Genomic DNA, 19,462 nt, shown 5'->3' with positions numbered 1-19,462 from the left:
ATTCATAGGTATTCAGAATAAAACAATTAATTTAAATGCACATTAATAAACAATTCTGTAAAAGATCCAGAATTAGTCAAAATTATATTTTTCATCTGTTGTCCCTGCAACGCTAAAAACAAACAAAGGTGACACAAAATTATTTAAATGACTTAGGTTCACAAATTTTGCAAATAAATACAAATAATAGAATCAATACAAACAATAAATACAAAACAATGAAACTACAACACCATCATAAAGGTAGTATATATTAGTTAATGGCAGCAACAAACTATTTTAGTAGTTGATTAATTCTGATGATTAATCACATAAAAGTGGCACATTCTGCATAGTTTTCATTTATTTTACAATATTAAAAAATATACAAATAAATAATTCAATTTCAGTTTCCTGAACGTTGAGCAGCTCTAAAAAAAACTGAAATTATTTAAACAGTTTTCAGAATCAAACACGTCTTAGCCTCTGAGCAGCGTTTTGCTTGTTTCTTCTGGAGATGTGCGATATATCGGGACTAACATCGGTATCGGACGATGTTTGAAACATATCGATAATAAAACTGGGTCGAGATGGACGACCGATTTATTTCTATTTCTAGCTGTTTGTGTTTTAGGGATGGGTTGGCCATGGGGTGTCAGTGTTGGACAACATGGCTGAATAACTTACCTTGATATAAACGTTTCATATCACTCAATATCAGTAATTATTGATTAGTTTGTTGTTTTAAATATCTGAAATCCTGCCAAACTGGTGGCATGATCTTTTCCCTTTTATCCAGTTTTCTCTCCATGTTTTTAAGCAATTTTGAGGAAACTTGAAACTGCTACTGCGCAAGTTACTGAGCAGGTTGTTGCTAGGCAACCAAAAACTAAGACACTGGACACCACTGCAGTTCTGTTGATCAGAACCAGCAGAAGCTTTCCGTGTCGTGCCTCCTCTGGATGCAGCAGAGTCCCGTTGTTCTCTGCCGCCCCCTGCTGGTGTCCCGTTGCTCTCTGCCGCCCCCTGCTGGTGTCCCGTTGCTCTCTGCCACCCCCTGCTGGTGTCCCGTTGCTCTCTGCCGCCCCCTGCTGGTGTCCTGTCTCCTGTTGTCCTTTTATGTGTCCAGCATTAATTTTAGAAGGTCAGATTTAGCAACTTGATCAGAACCAGAGAGGTGTTGGTGTTTTTACACACAGTAACCCGAGCCGCAGTAACCTGAGCCTCTTCCTGGGATTCAGTCCGGCCCAGTACAGCCCAGTCTGTGGGCTTCCCAGTCTCATGTGTAAGTTTCACTCTGTTTACTGAGAGGCGTCCAACCTGAACAGACCATACGGGTTGGGTCGGCGCACCATGACCCGCTACTGCAGCCTGTTCCGACGCCTGTTGCTGAGGAAGAGTAAAGAGGAAGAGGAGAATGAGGAGAAGGGCCATGTCCACAAGGAGAGCAGTCAGCAGGGTGAGTCCATCAGAGATGGGCCAGTTTGCCTCGTACCCGAAATAAACGCGCTGCAGCTGGGATGAACCAGAACCAGGTCCAGTTCAGACAGAGAGCTTCCAGAACCATCTGGGTCAACGCGCTCGGTGTAAACAAAGTCAGAACAGCCGAAGCTGATCCAGATGTTGGGAGCCGTTTGAGACTTTGTGCACCTGGCTGCATTGCTGTCTGATGCAAAGCAACCCTATGCAAAAGAAGAAAAGCATTCAAATCAACAGTGTGTGTGTGTGTGTGTGTGTGTGTGTGTGTGTGTGTGAACCGGGTTTTTATATCCTTGTGGGGACCCATCTCTGTCTACAATGAAGGCTGTGGGGGCCACTGCTGCTTGTGGGGACATTTTCTTGGTCCCCATGCAGGGAAATGCTGTTTTGGGTTGGAGGTTAGGGTAAGGGTTCAGAGTGTACGGTTAAAGGTCTAACAGGTGTTTTCTTTGATTATTATTATTATTATTATTATTATTATTATTACTATTATTTCATTTTCAATCAAAAACACAAAATGTTGAAGAAAGCAACAAAAAACAAAACTAATACAGAAATAGACAATAAACAATAATTAACATTTTTAATAACAAGCATGAATGCAACAAAAAAAATCTAATTTTAATTTCACTTTTAAGATGACAACACAGTGAAATTATTTCTTGGTGTATTTATTATTTTCTTAATATTTGTTTCTTGCTAAATTAAAATACAAAAAAATATTATATTTAAAACCTAAATTGTAAAACAAAAATGCTATTATTTTGTGTTTTTTAATTGATTTCCCCCCTTTCTTAAATAATTATCTATAAAATAAGACAAATAGAAGCAAGAGGGTCACATAAGTTTATACTTCTGCCTGTTTCTTTATCAAACATATAGTTATCTAAATGTGTATGAATGTGAATGTATTTGAAATGAGCTAATTCGAATCAATAATATAAATTTTTCTTTTGGTTCCATTTATATTTCCATACTTAACACAAAAACTAATATTTAATTTGATATTTTTAAGGTTCTTTTATTTCTGTTTTGCAGAATTATCTGGTTTATGAAGCATGATCTGGATTACTTTTGTTGTTAAAAACTATTTAGCATTAACAGAAATAGCATTTTTCTGCGAAACACTTCATAAGAGTGTGAATTTGTCTAAAAATATGCAGTGTAGTAGATACTGTAGTGCAGCAGCTCCTCTTCCTCCTCCTCTTCCTCCTTGCCTCCCTTCAGAGGCTTCTGGATTATAAATATCTGCGTCCGATCTGCTCTCAGGGTCCCACTCCTCTCATGTCACACATATCTCTTTACATATAAACAGACTTCCAGTGAGACTGAGTGGAAACTCGCGACTCAGGAAACTTTCCTGCGTTATTATTAAACTGGAATTGTTGGAGTCCAGGCTTCCACTGGAAACTAAAAGCAGAGACGTTAATCTGCAGCCTGTGATTTTCACTTCCAGCTTTAGCTCCTTTAACTCCCCTGATTAATCACGCATCGCTTGCACCACAAATAAACAGAGTGGATGATCAAACATGAATCACGCAGCTGAACTCTGACCTTTCAAGGTGACTTTCATCAACGATTTTTCAGGATTTCTTTTGTACTTTTGCTGCTTTTCTCTCAGTTTCAGTCCTTCTATCTCATCATTGGCAGGAATGTTTTTATTTTATTTTATCCACTTAATTCTACCAAAACAAAACAATTTTTAACCTCAGAACAGTGACACCTCAGCAAAAAAAACAAAAAAACATTTTAAATCGGATTATTAGCCTCTGTTGCTGTTAGCCAAACACAACTAGTTGTGTTTTCTTGATTTAAATTCATGAGAAAGTAGCTGTAATGATGCTAGCTCCAACAAAATGATTCCCAGATAGCCGTTAGCTACAAAAGGATAAGCTAACCTTGAGTTTGATCCATTTTAACTCATGGAGTAAATTCAATCTAGTTTTTAATGGAGGTGAATTTTGTTTTATTTGCCATGTATATGATATTTGTGTCAACAGTAAAGTCATAAAACTTTAACTTAGGCATGTTTGCTCATGTCTGTTGGAGATGTTTCTTAGGCCTGGCTCATCTTTTTTAAAGTTTATTAAAACACATGACCGGAGCATCTCGGTTGCATTTCCAGCTTTATGTATTTCTGTCAGAGCAGCTGTGCATTTCATCTGATCTATCAGGATCTCATGTTTACGGTTCAGGGTTTATATTGGGTAACTTCATAGTGAAGAAGCTCAGAAAACAAGGCTGGCGTCAAACTGAGTCATGTTGCGTTTAAAGACACTCTGTAACGTCAGGATATGCCAGGTTAAACCAAAGGTAGTGGTTCTGGAAAGCGATCGGGTCGCTGATGGCTTCCTGTGAGCGTGGAGGTTCAGAAGCTCTCTGGTTCTCAGGATCATGAATTTTACAGAGACTGAATCTGTTGAATTAAAGATTCAGCATCAAACATTCAGCAGCAGCTGTGCAGATGTTCACTGCACGTTTTCACATGATTGCACTAAATCATTCAGACGCAACCAGAAACACCATAATCACCTCTTTGTGGCAATGCTGGAGAGAAAATCAGCACTGAAAAACACAAAATTCTACCAGGTATTTGAAATAAAGCAAAATTACAATCATTGGGTAGCTTTTAGCAACCCAGTGATTCAACCCGCTGCTTCAAAGTGAGAAAAATGTGACATTTTTCTCACATTTTAATGTGAGAAAAATGTCTTACTACAAGTAAAATAATCTGCAAGTGGAACTAGAACTTTTTCATCAATATCAAGGAATTATTTACTTAAAACAAGCTCACATGTCTTACTTTAAAGTTAGGTTTGTCTTATTTCAAGTGGACTAAGATATAACTAAAATCTAGGAAAAAATCTTTGGTAAGATATTATGTTCCTGCATCTTCCTGCATAATTAGCTCAGATTTTTGAAGCTCTGGTTGTAAATATTATATCTGGCCAGGCTGTTTTAACATAAAATTGCTTTGGTCTGACAGCCTGTAATTACATTTTAGATACCTAAAAATAAGTTTTAGTTAGTCTCAGTTACATTTTGAGTATCCTGAATGATAATTTAATATTCTGACTAGTAGAATTAGAAATTATTATGTGTAATTGCCACTGGGCTGTTCATACAGTCGCCTGCAGAATTTTAGATTTCCTGAACAAAGTTGTCAGAAAATGCCAGAATGTGAAAAGCGGTCAGTAGGATGGGAAATGAGGACATGAACTTTGTAAAGTTAAACACAGACATGTGCTGCTGTAGCATATTAACAGACTGAAAATGCAGCATTTTAAAAAACATCTTTAATTTTATCATTAAAATTTCATAATGCTACGAACTGCAGAGTTGAGGTAAAAACTCACAAACTGACCTGCAGTCCCGGTGAACCACCAGCAGATGGCAGCATGCTTCCAGTGACATGACACCGAAGCTCTTCCGCTTCATTTTCACTTTTCTGTTAGTTTTAAATATTTATGTTTACATTCTGATTACCTTGAGAAGAACCCAGATCATAAAAAACCGCTGCTTCAAAGTTATGTAACTAAATCTTCTCTCTTATATTTCAAAGTAAAAGCCTTCCTAAAATGAGCGAACCTGAGGATAAACGCTGCGCTGCTCAGGCCCGGCCCAACCCAGCTGGGTCAGGTTTTATTCGTGCCGCAGCAGAAACTGGGGGAGTTTGATCCAAAAATATATTCCTGTTGTGAAACAAAGAGCGGCGGGACAATAGATGGAGTGGAGCTGCAGCTACTGAGCAGCGGGTGTTTGGTTTGGATCATCATGACTCAGAACCAGAGCTTCTCTCTGTCAATCACGGTTCGTGTTCTCGGAAAATATGTCCAGTTTTAAACGTTCAACTTGCATTTTTGTTAATTGTTTGTTAAAAGTTCTTATTTTTGGGACCAGACTGAAGTTTTACCAAACAGCAAATAAAAAAATCTATCTGAACCGGAACCAGATTTGTTGGTTCTGGTGAAATAAATCTGTAATTAAACATTCAGCTGCAGCTGAATGTTTTATCAGAGTTTCACCAGAGTTCATTCTGTTTCCCTCTTGATGGTCCAGTCGACCCAGTTCTACTGGATCCAGAACATCTGCTCCACCTCCAGCTGCTGTGGCTCTGAGTCAAACCAACCTGTTCCCCTCCTGGCCTGTGGGGGCGCTGCACCAAGAACCACTGAAGGAAACGACACAAAAACGTCTGAAGACGCTGAGAGCAACTTCCTTCTTCACCAGATGGAAACAAGATGGAGGCGTCAGATTTTAGTGTTGGAGGATTTCTCTTTAGGCTAAAGACCAGGAGACATTTCTGCTGCTAGTGCTAGGCTAGCACGTTAGCTTTGGTTGCTTTTACCCAGAATGCCCTGCGCTGTAGTCCACTTCCAGCTTTTGGAGAGGTCTCTCCAGTCCGCTTGGCTTTCACATTCAAACTGAACCAGAGATCACTTCAACTGAACCCAGACCGAGGTTTGGAAGACCAGAGGTCAGAGGTCAGAAGTCAGTTAGCGTTCACACCTCACCAACCGAATCGGACTTTATAGGCAAATGGACTGGAGTCGGGTTAAAGCGACTAAACTGGGCTGGCGGGAACGCAGCCTGAGTCTGAATTTGATCCACAATTTAGCTTTAATTCAGGAGAAGTTTGGTCAGATTTGAGCTGAAATTCAAATTAACCCAGAACTCAGCAGAACCGAGCCGGAACCAGACAGGAGAGGTGAAGCTCAGACACAACTGGGACGTGAATTCAGATGAAATCCAGAGAGAATTCAGACCAAGGAAAATCAAAAGTGGAGATCAGAACTCCTTCAGAACCAGAGCGTGTGTGTGTGTGTCTCTGTGTGTGTGTTCAGAGTACTGGTACCACTCAGAGCCCGGCGCTCTCCTGGTTCTGTCATCATTCCAGTGTCCTGATGACATTCTGCTGTCCTCTGATGTGGCATTTAGTTTATTGATCCGGAAACATATCTGAAAACAGAACTCACACACACAGACACACACACACATGCAGATACACACACACGCAGACACACACACACACAGAGACACACACACACACACACACTCTGCTTATTCGGCTCCGTTGGATCTTCTGTTCTTCAGTCTCAGATATGTGAAGTTATCGGACCGTTTATCAGCAGAACCAGAACCAGTTGCAGACTCCTCCAGTCAGACCTCCATACTGGTTAAACTGGGCAGGTAGCCTCGCTGACCACCACCATCATCATCATCACCTGCTGCTCATCACGGATGATGAAGATGGCTCCTCTTCCTCCTCTGGGTCCCTGAGCGCAGGTACCAGGACACAAATACTCGTCAGTAATTACAGAACCTGACCTGGTTCCGCTCGGCAGGCCTACATTCAGCGTGACGGTGCGTTCACTGACGCCTCGTTGTGGCTCAGCAGGTCACATGACCCAGCCAGGGGCTCCCATTGGTCCAGAATGGATCAGAAGTAAATACGGATCCACTTAGATCATTTCCCCCTCAGTAAAAACATCCACACAGAAAACAGTTTCACACCAGGGAGAAAACCTTTTTTTTCTATGCTCTTAAAATCCAAGATGCTTATCTTAGTTGGGCTATTTTAGCTCTGCGTGGGACTGATTGGCTCATTTTAGCTGCTATTTTTTTTTTTATTCAAAGCTTAAATTCTCCTAGTTTAGCTTAGCTTATCATGTCTTTGCTTGACTCGCTTTGATTATCTTGCGTTAACACAGCTTAGTTTAGCTTGCCTTAGTTTATCTTAGCTCAGTTTAGCTAATCTTAGGCTATCTTGGCTTTCGCTAGCTAGGCTTATGTTAGCAGGGCTTATTTTAAGTTAGATTAGCCAGTTTGATTAGTCTGAGATTAATTTATCTTAGTTTAATTTAGCTTAGCTTACCACAGCTTAGTTTAGCTTAGCTTACCACAGCTTAATTTAGCTTATCCTAATTAGATTTTTTAAATCGATCTTGAGCTTAATTTAGTTAGCTTGTCTAAGCTAACTAAATTAAGCTAAATTAATTTAGTTTAGTTAATTTAGCTTAAGCTAATTTAGTATATAATGTGCATGGTTCATAAGCTGGGGTCATTCCCAATGAAGACATGAGGATCCACCGTACAACCATTATTTCATTGTTTGTTTATCCTCAAAACTGACTTCAGTCCCAAAGAGTGATAAGCTGGTCATCAATGAACAAATGGCCCCATTCCAAGGCAGGCACAGACTGAAGCAATACCTGCCAAACCCAAAAATATGGGTCTGGAGGGAACTTTGCATGACTGGAGTAGATGGTGATCCTTACAACCTACACAGGGCGAGCCGTACCACCACCAAATCTACCAGATATGGGAGCTGATGGAAATGTTGTCCTTTGCTTGGCTCAAATTCTAACAAAAAATCAGATCTACAAACTCTTATAAAAAAAAGAACCTGCAGCCCTAAGTCCTGTCACTGATGTGAATTTGGTCGCTACACCCATAGATAATCAGATAAACAGATGGTGATTCCCAGGTACACCAATAATCAGGTGCCAAAAATGTGATACACAGTTTTTTTCACATCAGCAAGCAATTCCTTCCTGGTGTTTAACATATAATGGGGAAAAAGACTGATTTCAACATCCTTAGTGATTCTAACTCTGCCAAGCATACACATGTACAAACACACAAATGCTCGTTTTAGTAATTTGTGCAAATGTACCATTCATTTATGAAAGTTAGTTGTTTATTTTATATTTGGTGAGTTGGAACCATGTCTGATTTATTTTTGTCCAAAAAAAAGTTTTTTATGAATATAGTTTTTGTTTGATTTGTATTTCATTTCTCATAATCACTGTAGAAAACTTGCCGTTTTAGACCCCTTGTAGCGCAATGTTGCCCTGAGGCAACAAACCCAAATCTGGTTCCGGGAGGTGTCAGGGTCCGATTTTATGATTGATATGTAATTAGGGACCAACAAGCTCCCAAAGAATGCAGGAAAATATTTTTTCCCCAAAAAAACAAAAAGTCATGCCATAGAGGGTTAAGAAATTTTAGCTTTGTCCATTTTATTTTATCTTATTTTATTTGTCTAAGGCTGACTTGTATCATGTTTTGTCTTTGCTAAACATAGTTTATCTTAAAGTATCATAACTAAATTAACTTAGCTTTATATTAGCTTAGCTTTTTCAACATAGTTTTCGTAACTCGACTATGTTCTCGCTAACTTTATTTTTTAAAGCTTTGCTGTCACAGTCAGGAATCTGAGTGAAAATCATCTAAATCCCTAATGAAATCGATTTAAACCTTCAGAAATCCGGGAGATGAACGTTAAAGGGAACTGCGTTTCCTCCAGAACTCTGGACCGCCTGACAAAATCACTGTGTCTTTTCCCTGCTAAATTTTCTGACCCTGAAACGCTCCTGGGATCAGGAGGACGGCGTGTCGGTGACTCATCTGATAATTGGGTTGTGTAACGAGCTCTTCGCTGATAATTGGGCGTCCACTCACATAGATTCCTCACCTCCTCTTCCTCAACTTCAGCAGCCATTAGGCGGATGGTAGATTTAGCTCTTCATGGTTCGCGTTAGCCTGATGTAAAGTAGCAGGAATGGATCCCGGATTTGGTTGTTGCGCCCTGAGGCGCCGCCGACTCTGAGATCAGATGATCATCAGGATCCAGGCGGAGCAGCAGATCAGGTTTTAGCTGCTGGGTCCCCGAGTTCACGCTGCATTCTGCTTTCCCCGCTGGTTATCGATAGCGGTTAGCTTACTTAGCTTCCAGTAAGTTAATTTATTGGGATAAATTATAAAGCGCTAATGTACTTTGCTTTTTGTAAACTTTCAGTTGATTAAAGTTCAACATCTGTGTTGAAGTTTTGGTGTAACGACCGGTAATAATTCTTTAAGTAGTTAGGCTTTTGTATTCATACTTTTATTTTGAAGTGGTGAAGACTTCCATTTCCTCTCCTCACTTTCCCTCTTTTCTTTCTCCAATAACTTTATTTAACACAGGAGACCTACAGGAACAAAATCAACATGGACAGTAGAGAATTAGATATAAACATAAATATAATATTTAAAGCTGTTATATAACATGTAGATTAAAATGTCATAATTAAATTGGTGCACTTTAACGTGCATAATGCGTTAGCATTAGCTTCTGCTAAATACCGTGTTGGTGTTTCATGTAGTGCTTTAGCATTAGCATTTATGATTTGTGTTTCAGGGTAGCGCAGCTAACGTTTTAGCCAGCTGTGTCCACCACTGGCTTCTTATATTTAACTATAAATAGTAAAACAATAATGGATTTTTTTAATTATAGATTTAATAACACCAGTTTTTATTTGATTTTTGTTTTATTTTGCTATTTCTCTTCATCAGGATGAAAGCTCGCTGCCTTTTCTGCATAATTTTATAGAGTAAAATTCAAACTTAAAATGAGAGGAAAGCTGGTGGAAATTTATCAAATGTTAAAGTTTTTTTTTCTAAAGTTTTTGTAATATTAGCAGCTTGAAACGAGTTTTCTCATTCAACATCAAATTTTAAAACTGTGTTCCTCTTCAGTGAGGTGAAACGAAGCTGCTTGTTCCCAAACATCAGAGCTCTTATCTTCTGTCTCCACTTTAATGGCATCAACTTCCTGTCGTTTAAATTATTCCTGCCGTTTGGACGGGCGATCCGAGGTTTCCCGCTCCGACTGGATTTTAACGTCAGGTGGGACTGAGGAAGAGGAGCGTGAACGCAGCATCAGGATGAAGGTGGAGTGGTCCGATGTGGGAGCAACATGAAACATCAGGCGGAATATTTTTAGGAGCTTCTTCCACACCTCTTCCTCCTCCTCCTCCTCCATCCCTCCATCACTCCGTCTCTCGCCGGCGAGCGCTGACGGCGGCTCGCTGCTTCCTCTCCCTCTCTGCTGCTCTTCACAAGCAGCAGAGGAAGAGGAGGCAGGAGGAAGACGCCTCTCCGTTTGCTCTCTCAGCTTCTGGATCAGATTCTCCTGATTCCGGGTTTCAGGATCGGATTCCTCCAGAGAATTTAGGCAAAGTGCTGAAGAGCTGCAGCTGGAGCGACCCGTTCAGGCGGTTCTGAAATCAAGCGGATTTTTCTCCTGGTTATTTCAGAGTCAATGTTGTGCAGATGTTTCTATCCTGCTGTGACGGGAGGAAAACCAGCTGGAACTGATCAAACAGTGTTGTCTAAGTGGGTCAGAACCGGACCTGTACCATGTGAAGCTGAACTCCTACAAACTCTGCCGGATCAGCCAGAACCCTTCGCACGGTGAGGACGGGAATGCGGCTGCAGCTGGACCTGAAGGATCATTGTTGAGTCTGATCATGGGTCAGCCCCGTTGCCATTAAACCCGGTTCTCCTGGGGGTCATGCGGTCCAACCCGGACTGAAGACAGATCCAGACCCAGAGGGATCCGGCTCCTCGGGGAGATGGCGGCGGCCATCGCCAGCTCCCTGATCCGACAGAAGCGCCAAGCACGAGAGTCCAACAGCGAGAAGGTCACCACCAACAAGAAGCGCTCCAGCCCCAGCAAAGACCCGCGCTCTCTCTGCGAGAGACACATCTTCAGCGTCTTCAGCAAGGTCCGATTCTGCAGCGGGAAGAAGCGGCCGGTTCGCCGGAAACCAGGTGGGCGCTCCCCAGCATCTATGAACGTTCTCTCAAGTTTTTACCGTCTGTAGATGAATCTGGGATGAACTAGTCTGACGTTTGGTGGCCTGTTGGTGTTTTCTTGGTATTTCTGTCTTTTACCTTTTGGGTTTCTTGGGGGCATCGACTCCCTGGCAACGGCTCATCAGACGATGGCTGGAGGATTCATACGTTGATACGAGAACAAGTGAAGATAAGTGAAAGGCTGGTCGTTCAGGTGTTTACTGTTTTAGATGCGTTAAATTAATAAGGTTTGGATCATTTCTCATCATTATCTTGTGTTCCTAATGAAGCAGAATGCTAAAAGCCTGACCACTATCCCTTTTTAGCTAGCACCCAGAACAAAGATGGAAGCTAAACTGATCCAAATACTCAGACTACTCTCCTTCAACCACCTTCAGGAGTTTAAACCAGAGAACATGATGTTCTCATCCATGAGTCCAGTATCAAGTCATCTGGCCTGAAACTCTGATCCATCTGCTCTGACCCACCAGCATTCATCCGCTTATGTATTTCCAGACTTGAGGAACAACTGGACAATCCTTAACCCTGATGGGTCCCATCACCAAAAACACTAAATCACTCAACAACTTGAAGGTTTCCGCCTCGTTCCTCCATAACTCCTGGAACTAAAGGATCATGGAGTCCATGTTCCTCTTGTCTCCTCAGATTAACTGGATTTACTTCGTCTAAAAAGCTAGCTGCGGTAACCCTAAAGCATTAGTCATTAGTTCTGTTACACAAAAGCACAATAACGACATGATATTTAGCAGACGCTAATGCTAAAGCACTATATGAACATATTTTAGTGGAAGCTAATTTGTAAAATGAATAGAGGGAATTTAGTGCGCTAAACATTTTAAAAGTTGGCTAAATCACTAAATGATAAATTAGCTCTGTTATTCGCACATTAGCGGGAGCGTTTCACCCATCATGCAGTTCTGGTACCCGTCCGTCTAAAGATGAATGCTACCACCCAACCCAGAAGGAAAATGTTCGTTTTATCTCCTCTGAAGGGAAAACTACTGATGTTGGCGTATTAAATAAATAAAGCTGCTGGCAGGCGGATCGTCAGCAAAACTTAAAAACAGCCAGTAGTATTGCATAACTTTCTTCTTCTGTGGTAAATATTTGATGAGGCTGATTCCAGCTTCGGTTTCCCACTGGAGGCTCAGAAAATCCTTTTAGCATTATTAGCGTTCGGGTCTGAAAGAGGCTGCGTTCTGCTGCAGAACCCGGTTTGGTTCGGACTTTGTGGTTCCGCCCCTTTGGGTTCTGAGCGGTTTACTGCGTTTCCACGTCTGAGCAACGGCGCCGCTTTCTGCAGTCCGGAGACCCGGTCAGCAGGCCAACCGGGTCCCTGCAGTCCGGAGACCCGGTCAGCAGGCCAACCGGGTCCCTGCAGTCCGGAGACCCGGTCAGCAGGCCAACCGGGTCCCTGTAGTCCGGAGACCCGGTCAGCAGGCCGACAGACCGGGTCCCTGTAGTCCGGAGACCCGGTCAGCAGGCCAACCGGGTCCCTGTAGTCCGGAGACCCGGTCAGCAGGCCAACCGGGTCTCTGTAGTCCGGAGACCCGGTCAGCAGGCCGACAGACCGGGTCCCTGTAGTCCGGAGACCCGGTCAGCAGGCCGACAGACCGGGTCCCTGTAGTCCGGAGACCCGGTCAGCAGGCCAACCGGGTCTCTGTAGTCCGGAGACCCGGTCAGCAGGCCGACAGACCGGGTCCCTGCAGTCCGGAGACCCGGTCAGCAGGCCAACCGGGTCCCTGCAGTCCGGAGACCCGGTCAGCAGGCCAACCGGGTCCCTGCAGTCCGGAGACCCGGTCAGCAGGCCAACCGGGTCCCTGCAGTCCGGAGACCCGGTCAGCAGGCCAACCGGGTCCCTGCAGTCCGGAGACCCGGTCAGCAGGCCAACCGGGTCCCTGTAGTCCGGAGACCCGGTCAGCAGGCCAACCGGGTCCCTGCAGTCATGAGACCCGGTCAGCAGGCCAACCGGGTCCCTGTAGTCCGGAGACCCGGTCGGCAGTCTGACTTCTGAGAGCCAAACTGCTGAGCCGAGGGTTTCTGACTGCATGAGAGGTGAGAACAAAAAATGTTTGGATTAAAATGAAATACTTTTCAGAGCCTGATAATAACTAATTGTTCATTTGTACAAACGGCTGCTTCCACCATTTTCCATTCAGTCACCTGATTATAAATTAGCAAGAATATTATTTTATTGTTTTAACCCGTGTATGTCGAAATGGAGACCAGCCGACCCCACACACATAAAACCTGTATCATTTTCCATAGACCTCTACATTTGTGGCAAGCCGTTTTAACATAAATTCGGTTTTACCGCTCTTATATTCCAGATATCTCAAATTGTTTTGTGACTAGACGTTTTAGCGATTTAAAGTATCTCTAATTACATTCCGACTAGTCAGAATGACATTACTGATATCTTGAATTAGTATTCTGCTTAGTCAAAACGTCCCTGACTTGCGTAGCAATTTGAAAGTTTAATAAAACAATGAAAAATAGAGAAAACGAAAAAAGATGTTTGAAAATGAGCCACTTTCATGTTGAAAATGGTTTGACTAAAGCTGCTTTTAAGTGCATTCGGTTCGTTGGAAATGAATAAACAGGAAGTTCTTTGCAGATGTCAGAAGCAGTCTTACAGTTTATGAAGTTTTTCTATCTCCGCATTTCCAACATTGTCGAGCTCTTTCTAATTTGTGGCATTTACTGACAATTTTGTGCAGGAAACATAAAATCCTGCAGGCAACTGTATGGACACCTCAAAGGTGCTTCCATGTCATTCTTAATTCAGATATCTAAAATTGTAATTTTGACTAGTCATAATTGTGTTGAAGATATCTTAAATCGTAATTACGGATATGTGTCCCGTCAAATGACAGATCCAGTGACGTCATTTGAGACATCTTGAAAGGAATTTTGACTAGCCAAACTGTAATTGAAGATATCTTGAATTATTATTTTTACTAGTCAGAATGTAAATACAGATATCTTAAATTACCATTCTGGATAGTCAAAATGTAGTTTTGTCTAGTCAAAATGCATTTTTAGATATCTGGAATGTAATTTTGGATAGTCAGACGAAACCGAATTTATGTTACAATGGCTTGCCATACTACGTTTGCCTCAGTCCTCGCATGCACAAGGGTTAAGTCTCAAAACACGTTCAGTTAATCAACTGCTGTAAACAGGTTTCTAGACCAGAAGACGCTCCGTCAGACTCCATGGTCTCTCTGCTGAGTCATGCTTTTATAAGTTCGCACTGAGCATGTGCAGCCGAGCTAGCAGGTGGCTTTTATACTCGACGGGAAAGTTGGTTCAGCTTTCTGTGAAAAGGCAGCGTTCAGAGAGCGATCACATTAAACCGAACCAGGCAAACCTGCTAAAGATCACCAACCAGACCATCAATTTTGAGTGAAAGGTGGCTAACGGTGCGCTAGCTAGGCTAATGGACGGCGAGATTACCAATCGCACACTCAGCTATAAACCCAACCAGCCGCCATTTTCTTTTTGATGGTCAGAAACTTCAAAATGGAGACAACAGATAATCACCAAGATGTGATGGATGAATGGATGAACAGTTGGATGAATGGTTGAATGCATTTGGGTTAGTAAGAGTTTTCTCTCAGTTTGCTGCAGCATCTAGTCGTTGTACGTCTAGGGCAGTGGTTCTTAACCTGGGTTCGATCGAACCCCAGGGGTTCAGTGAGTCGGTCTCAAGGGGTTCGGCGGAGCCTCTGCCGGAGGTAAAGACACACTGTGTAAAGTCGTGATGACGCCCCGCTTTGCCATCACTTGCTGCAGAGGATCACGTTACATTGCTGAGCCAATCAGAGCTGCTGCAGAGGAGCACGTTACATTGCTGAGCCAATCAGAGCTGCGGAGGAGCACTGATTGGAGGAGCTCCACTCTCAGCATGGATTTGAACTTCTGTCTTTAATTACTTCAGTAAAGCTCACCTTTTTTACCAAATTCTATAGTCTAAATCTGCTCCTTAGTTACATCTTTTCGGGGTTGGTACTGCCTCTAGTGGCTCGGGGGTGGTGATACAACAACTAATATAATTACATTAATAAATCAGAATACCGCAAATTATTTTCTGTTCCGGGGGGAGGGTTCGGTGAATGCGCATATGAAACTGGGGGGTTCGGTACCTCCAAAAAAGGTTAAGAACCACTGGTCTAGGGGAAACCGCTCCTCCAGTAAAGCGTGCTCTGATTGGTCAGCCCGCAGCGCGTCGGGAGGTTCTGGTCCGGTTCTGAGCGTCGCCCTCAGTCAGCTCCATGTCGCCTCGCCTTGTGATGAGGTGTTTATTCTTCTTCTTCTCTCTGCAGCTGCAGAAGTTAGGAAGTGTGAAATCCGTCTAAATTTAGCGGCGCGGGGAGAAAACGCCTCTGGATGAGCTGATGCTAATCAGCGTGAGCAGCTAGCAGATGATTCATGTCAGGAAACAGAAACATGATCTGCTAACATCAGGGCAGATCTGCCAACACCACAAACAAGCTGCAGAGGAACACATGAAAAGGTCAAAGGTCATTTAGCCCTGAACTCATCCTGTAGTCTAGCAGGAGGAACATTTTCTTCCTGTTTTCATCCTCAAATCAAACATCAGATGGAGTCAAACAAAATTCCTGTTTCACTCTTTGCTCTCCGGATGAAAGACAAAAGTTGCTCTGACTTCCTCAGCTTTCAGGCTTCTGTTGTTTCATGGAGAGGCTAATGAAACCTCTAACCAGTCAGCTAAAGAAGCAGCTAACGAAGCAGCTAACACAGCAACCAATCAGCTAACGAAGCAGCCTTGTCTGGAGGTTAGCGGCTGCTCCACATTCATCTCTGTGTCTCCTGGTCTATTTGAGGCCTCCTGGCCCACATTGTCTCCTGCTCCTCCTCAGACGGTCCAGCAGGGACGCGGTCCAACTGGACCATCAGGGGAGCCTCGGTCCGCTCACAGATCAGAGACGGAGCAGCGTGAGCAGGATGGAACCTCCTTACACTGGTTGAGATTTTACTGGGAGGACTTTATTTTATTTATTTATTTTTTTAAATTTTTTTTTGCATTTTCACTAATTACTAATTTTGCTAACTTTGAAAAAGTTTAGCTTACATAGTTTTCACTAACTTAATTTTTCCAGATAGATTCTAAAGGTCAAATTAACTTTGAGGAGAATGAAGTTTGAGATCTATGGTGCAGTTTTGGTTATTGACTTCAACGATTTCTTCAAGTAGTTGGACGTTTATACTCATGCTCTTATTTTGAAGTTTGTTTATGCAGCAGTTTTGTTTCTGCTCTTTTTTTCCCCAAGAGACTTTGTTAAGATGGCAGAAGTTGTACAACAAACAATGAAATATACAGAAGAATACAACACTAACATGAACAAACAACCACAGATGTCAAATCAACAAATATGGAAAAATTCACATTTATGAATTGATGTGAGAGCATAATCATGTTTTCCTTGTGACAACATGGTTACATTTAGCGTTAGCTTCCACTAAATACCATGATGATACAATGTGTTAGCTGAACTAATGTTTATGATTAGTGCTTTAAGGTTAGCACCGCTAACTTTTAGTTAGCGGTGCTAACCACTGTGTTTTTTGATTCTTCTTAGATACTAACCTTTAACTGAAGCGTGTCGTTAAGCTGCTGTTAAAATGCCGTCTCCACAGTGACACACGGTGGGGGAAGCATCATGCTGTGGGACAGGGAAGCTGCCTCATCTGTTCTCAGATTCCCAGAAACATTCAATTGTTTTAACCCCTCATACTTCATTTTCTTTGATCAATCAAGAAGTTGTGGGATAAAACGTCGCTGCAGATTCCTGCAACGTTCTGCTGATTCATTTGGAGCCATTTTTACCTCCTTGCTAATGCTAGCTTTAGCTAAAGGACCTCAGAGGTTCAGTTCAGGCCCATGATAACTGATGTCAGCTATGAACTCCAGAAGACTCAGTTTGTTTTTTCGCTGAATTGTGCCGCATGTGCTCTATGCACCAAAGGATCTCAGAGTTTGGATCCGAAGAAAATCACTAAAGAGGCAACACCATGTAAAATCATCATGTTATATTTATTACTCCTTCATCAAAAACAAACCTGGAGTGCTGCTTTGATTCTTTCATGTTAGAGAAATCCTTATATCTCCATGGCAACCATTCAGCTGCAAAACACCTGATTGTGCTATGGAACGGCACTGTGTGCCTGGAAAACACATAAAGAGCTTCAGGTGTGGATTAAGACTTGAGAAAAGTCTGGCTGCTTGATGATGGTTGGATCAGAAGATCAGGTGGTAGTGAAGGAAAGGAAAGCTGCAATAAGACCTCCAGCTGAGGATTTAAGTGTGTAGCAGACCAGGTGAGGAAGCAGAAGAGGAAGCAGGAGAGGAAACAGGTGAGGAAGCAGGAGAGGAAGCAGGAGAGGAAGCAGGTGAGGAAGCAGGTGAGGAAGCAGGTGAGGAAGCAGGAGAGGAAGCAGGAGAGGAAGCAGGTGAGGAAGCAGGAGAGGAAGCAGGAGAGGAAGCAGGTGAGGAAGCAGGTGAGGAAGCAGGAGAGGAAGCAGGTGAGGAAGCAGGAGAGGAAACAGAAGAGGAAGCAGGTGAGGAAGCAGGAGAGGAAACAGAAGAGGAAGCAGGAGAGGAAGCAGGAGAGGAAGCAGTCGCCGGTCTGACCTGGTGTTTGTGTGTTTGTGTTGCAGAGCCGCAGCTGAAAGGCATCGTGACGCGTCTCCACAGTGAGCAGGGCTTCTTCCTGCAGATGCTGCCCGATGGGACCATCAGTGGCTGCAAAGACGAGAACAGCGACTACAGTAAGCTTCAGGCTGCGACCTGCTGAAACACCGGAATATATCTGAAACACCTGTGATCTGCGGCTCCGAGCCACAGATCACAGGAAGCTGATCTCCAGGATGTTTCCAGCCGCGTTCCTGCTGCAGATCAGAGCTGCTGCTGGAAACCAGATGAAAAGGAGGACACGGAGACGAAGAGGAGGAGATGTTTTGGTTTTCTCTCAGATCATCTGAGTTAAATAAAGGAGGATTAGCAGCAGCATTGCCACAGGCCTCTTCCTCCTCCTCCTCCTCATCCTCCTCACCCACACGCCAGCTCTCAGTCTCCCAGGATTAAATCACCTCCCATCACTCGGTCCCTCGCTCTTTTCTTCTGTTTCTCTGCATTTTTCAGCTGCAGGCGAGCTGCAGAAGCAGAGGCAGCGCAAGTCTTATTTAACTCATGTGCAGGATGGATTTGTGTTCATGTCTCTGAACGTGTTTGTCTCTGAACGTGTTCCTGTCTCTGAACGAGTTCCTGTCTCTGAACGTGTTCGTGTCTCTGAACATGTTTCTGTCTCTGAACATGTTCGTGTCTCTGAACGAGTTCCTGTCTCTGAAAGTGTTTGTGTCTCTCAACGTGTTCCTGTCTCTGAAAGTGTTCGAGTCTCTCAACGTGTTCCTGTCTCTGAACATGTTTCTGTCTCTGAACATGTTTCTGTCTCTGAACATGTTTCTGTCTCGTCCTGCAGCTCTGTTCAACCTGATCCCCGTGGGGCTGAGGGTGGTGGCCATCCAGGGTGTGAAGGCCGCGCTCTATGTGGGCATGAACGCCGAGGGCTTCCTCTACACATCTGTAAGACTCTTCAACAATGCCATGTTTTCATTATGCTGGAAAAATTCAGACTAGGTAAAGGATTAAGGAGTAGGGGAGCCATTTCTAAATTACACAGTCAAAAATTAGCAATAATTTGGGTTATTTAGCCTAAAGTAAGAGGGAAAATGGCTAATTTTTTCAATGGCATTCATTCATATTCATTCATTCATAAATGTTACAGTTTGAAACTAGATATGTAAGAAGCTAAATATTTTGTTAACGAACTTGCTAAATATTTAACATCTAAGATAAATAATTTGCTAAACATTGAGTTAGCGAGATTAATATAGAGCCTGAAATTGAATTTTTAGCTAGCTAGATACATATTTAGATTCAAATTAAGTATTGAATTATTTAGCAAAATTGTAAGCTAAATATTTAGTTGGCTAACTAAATACTTACCCCATATCTAAATCTTTAGCTAAACATTAAACATCTAATTAAATATTCAGGTATATATATATATATAAAAAAATTCCCCTCTCACCCTCCGTGGGTGGTCTCTTTCATCCTCTGAGCTCGGGTCCTCTACCAGAGGCCTGGGAGCTTGAGGGTTCTGCGCAGTATCTTGGCTGTGCCTAGAACTGCACATTTCTGGACTGAGATGTCTGATGTTGTTCCTGGGATCTGTTTGAGCCACTGCTCCAGTTTGGGGGTGACTGCCCCGAGGGCCCCGATGACCACAGGCACCACTGTGGTCTTCACCTTCCAGGCCTTCTCCAGTTCCTCTCT

At 42.8% G+C, this 19,462-nt stretch overlaps 1 protein-coding gene across 3 annotated transcripts in view; it reads left to right on the top strand.

Moving 5' to 3' along the window:
* The window catches only part of LOC106906866 (fibroblast growth factor 12-like), a 47,913-nt gene that overhangs the window by 15,566 nt on the left and 12,885 nt on the right, over nt 1–19,462 (top strand). Inside the window, exons 1-3 of one of the 3 annotated variants that reach the window (XM_088011526.1) lie at nt 729–1,438; nt 17,785–17,895; nt 18,606–18,709. In XM_088011526.1, the coding sequence (XP_087867652.1) occupies nt 1,333–1,438; nt 17,785–17,895; nt 18,606–18,709 (321 nt within the window). In that variant the 5' untranslated portion in view covers nt 729–1,332. Of the gene's footprint in view, nt 1–728; nt 1,439–10,792; nt 11,056–17,784; nt 17,896–18,605; nt 18,710–19,462 lie in introns of those variants that run through there. The other 2 variants (XM_088011529.1, XM_088011527.1) reach the window with 2 other exon arrangements.

The sequence above is a fragment of the Poecilia mexicana genome, unplaced genomic scaffold (genome assembly GCF_051168715.1).
Source record: "Poecilia mexicana isolate PSO_F unplaced genomic scaffold, ASM5116871v1 scaffold_13, whole genome shotgun sequence".
NCBI classification, from domain to species: domain Eukaryota; kingdom Metazoa; phylum Chordata; class Actinopteri; order Cyprinodontiformes; family Poeciliidae; genus Poecilia; species Poecilia mexicana.
The sequence above is the reverse complement of the archived record's forward strand: the minus strand, read 5'-3'. Positions and strand labels throughout refer to the sequence as shown.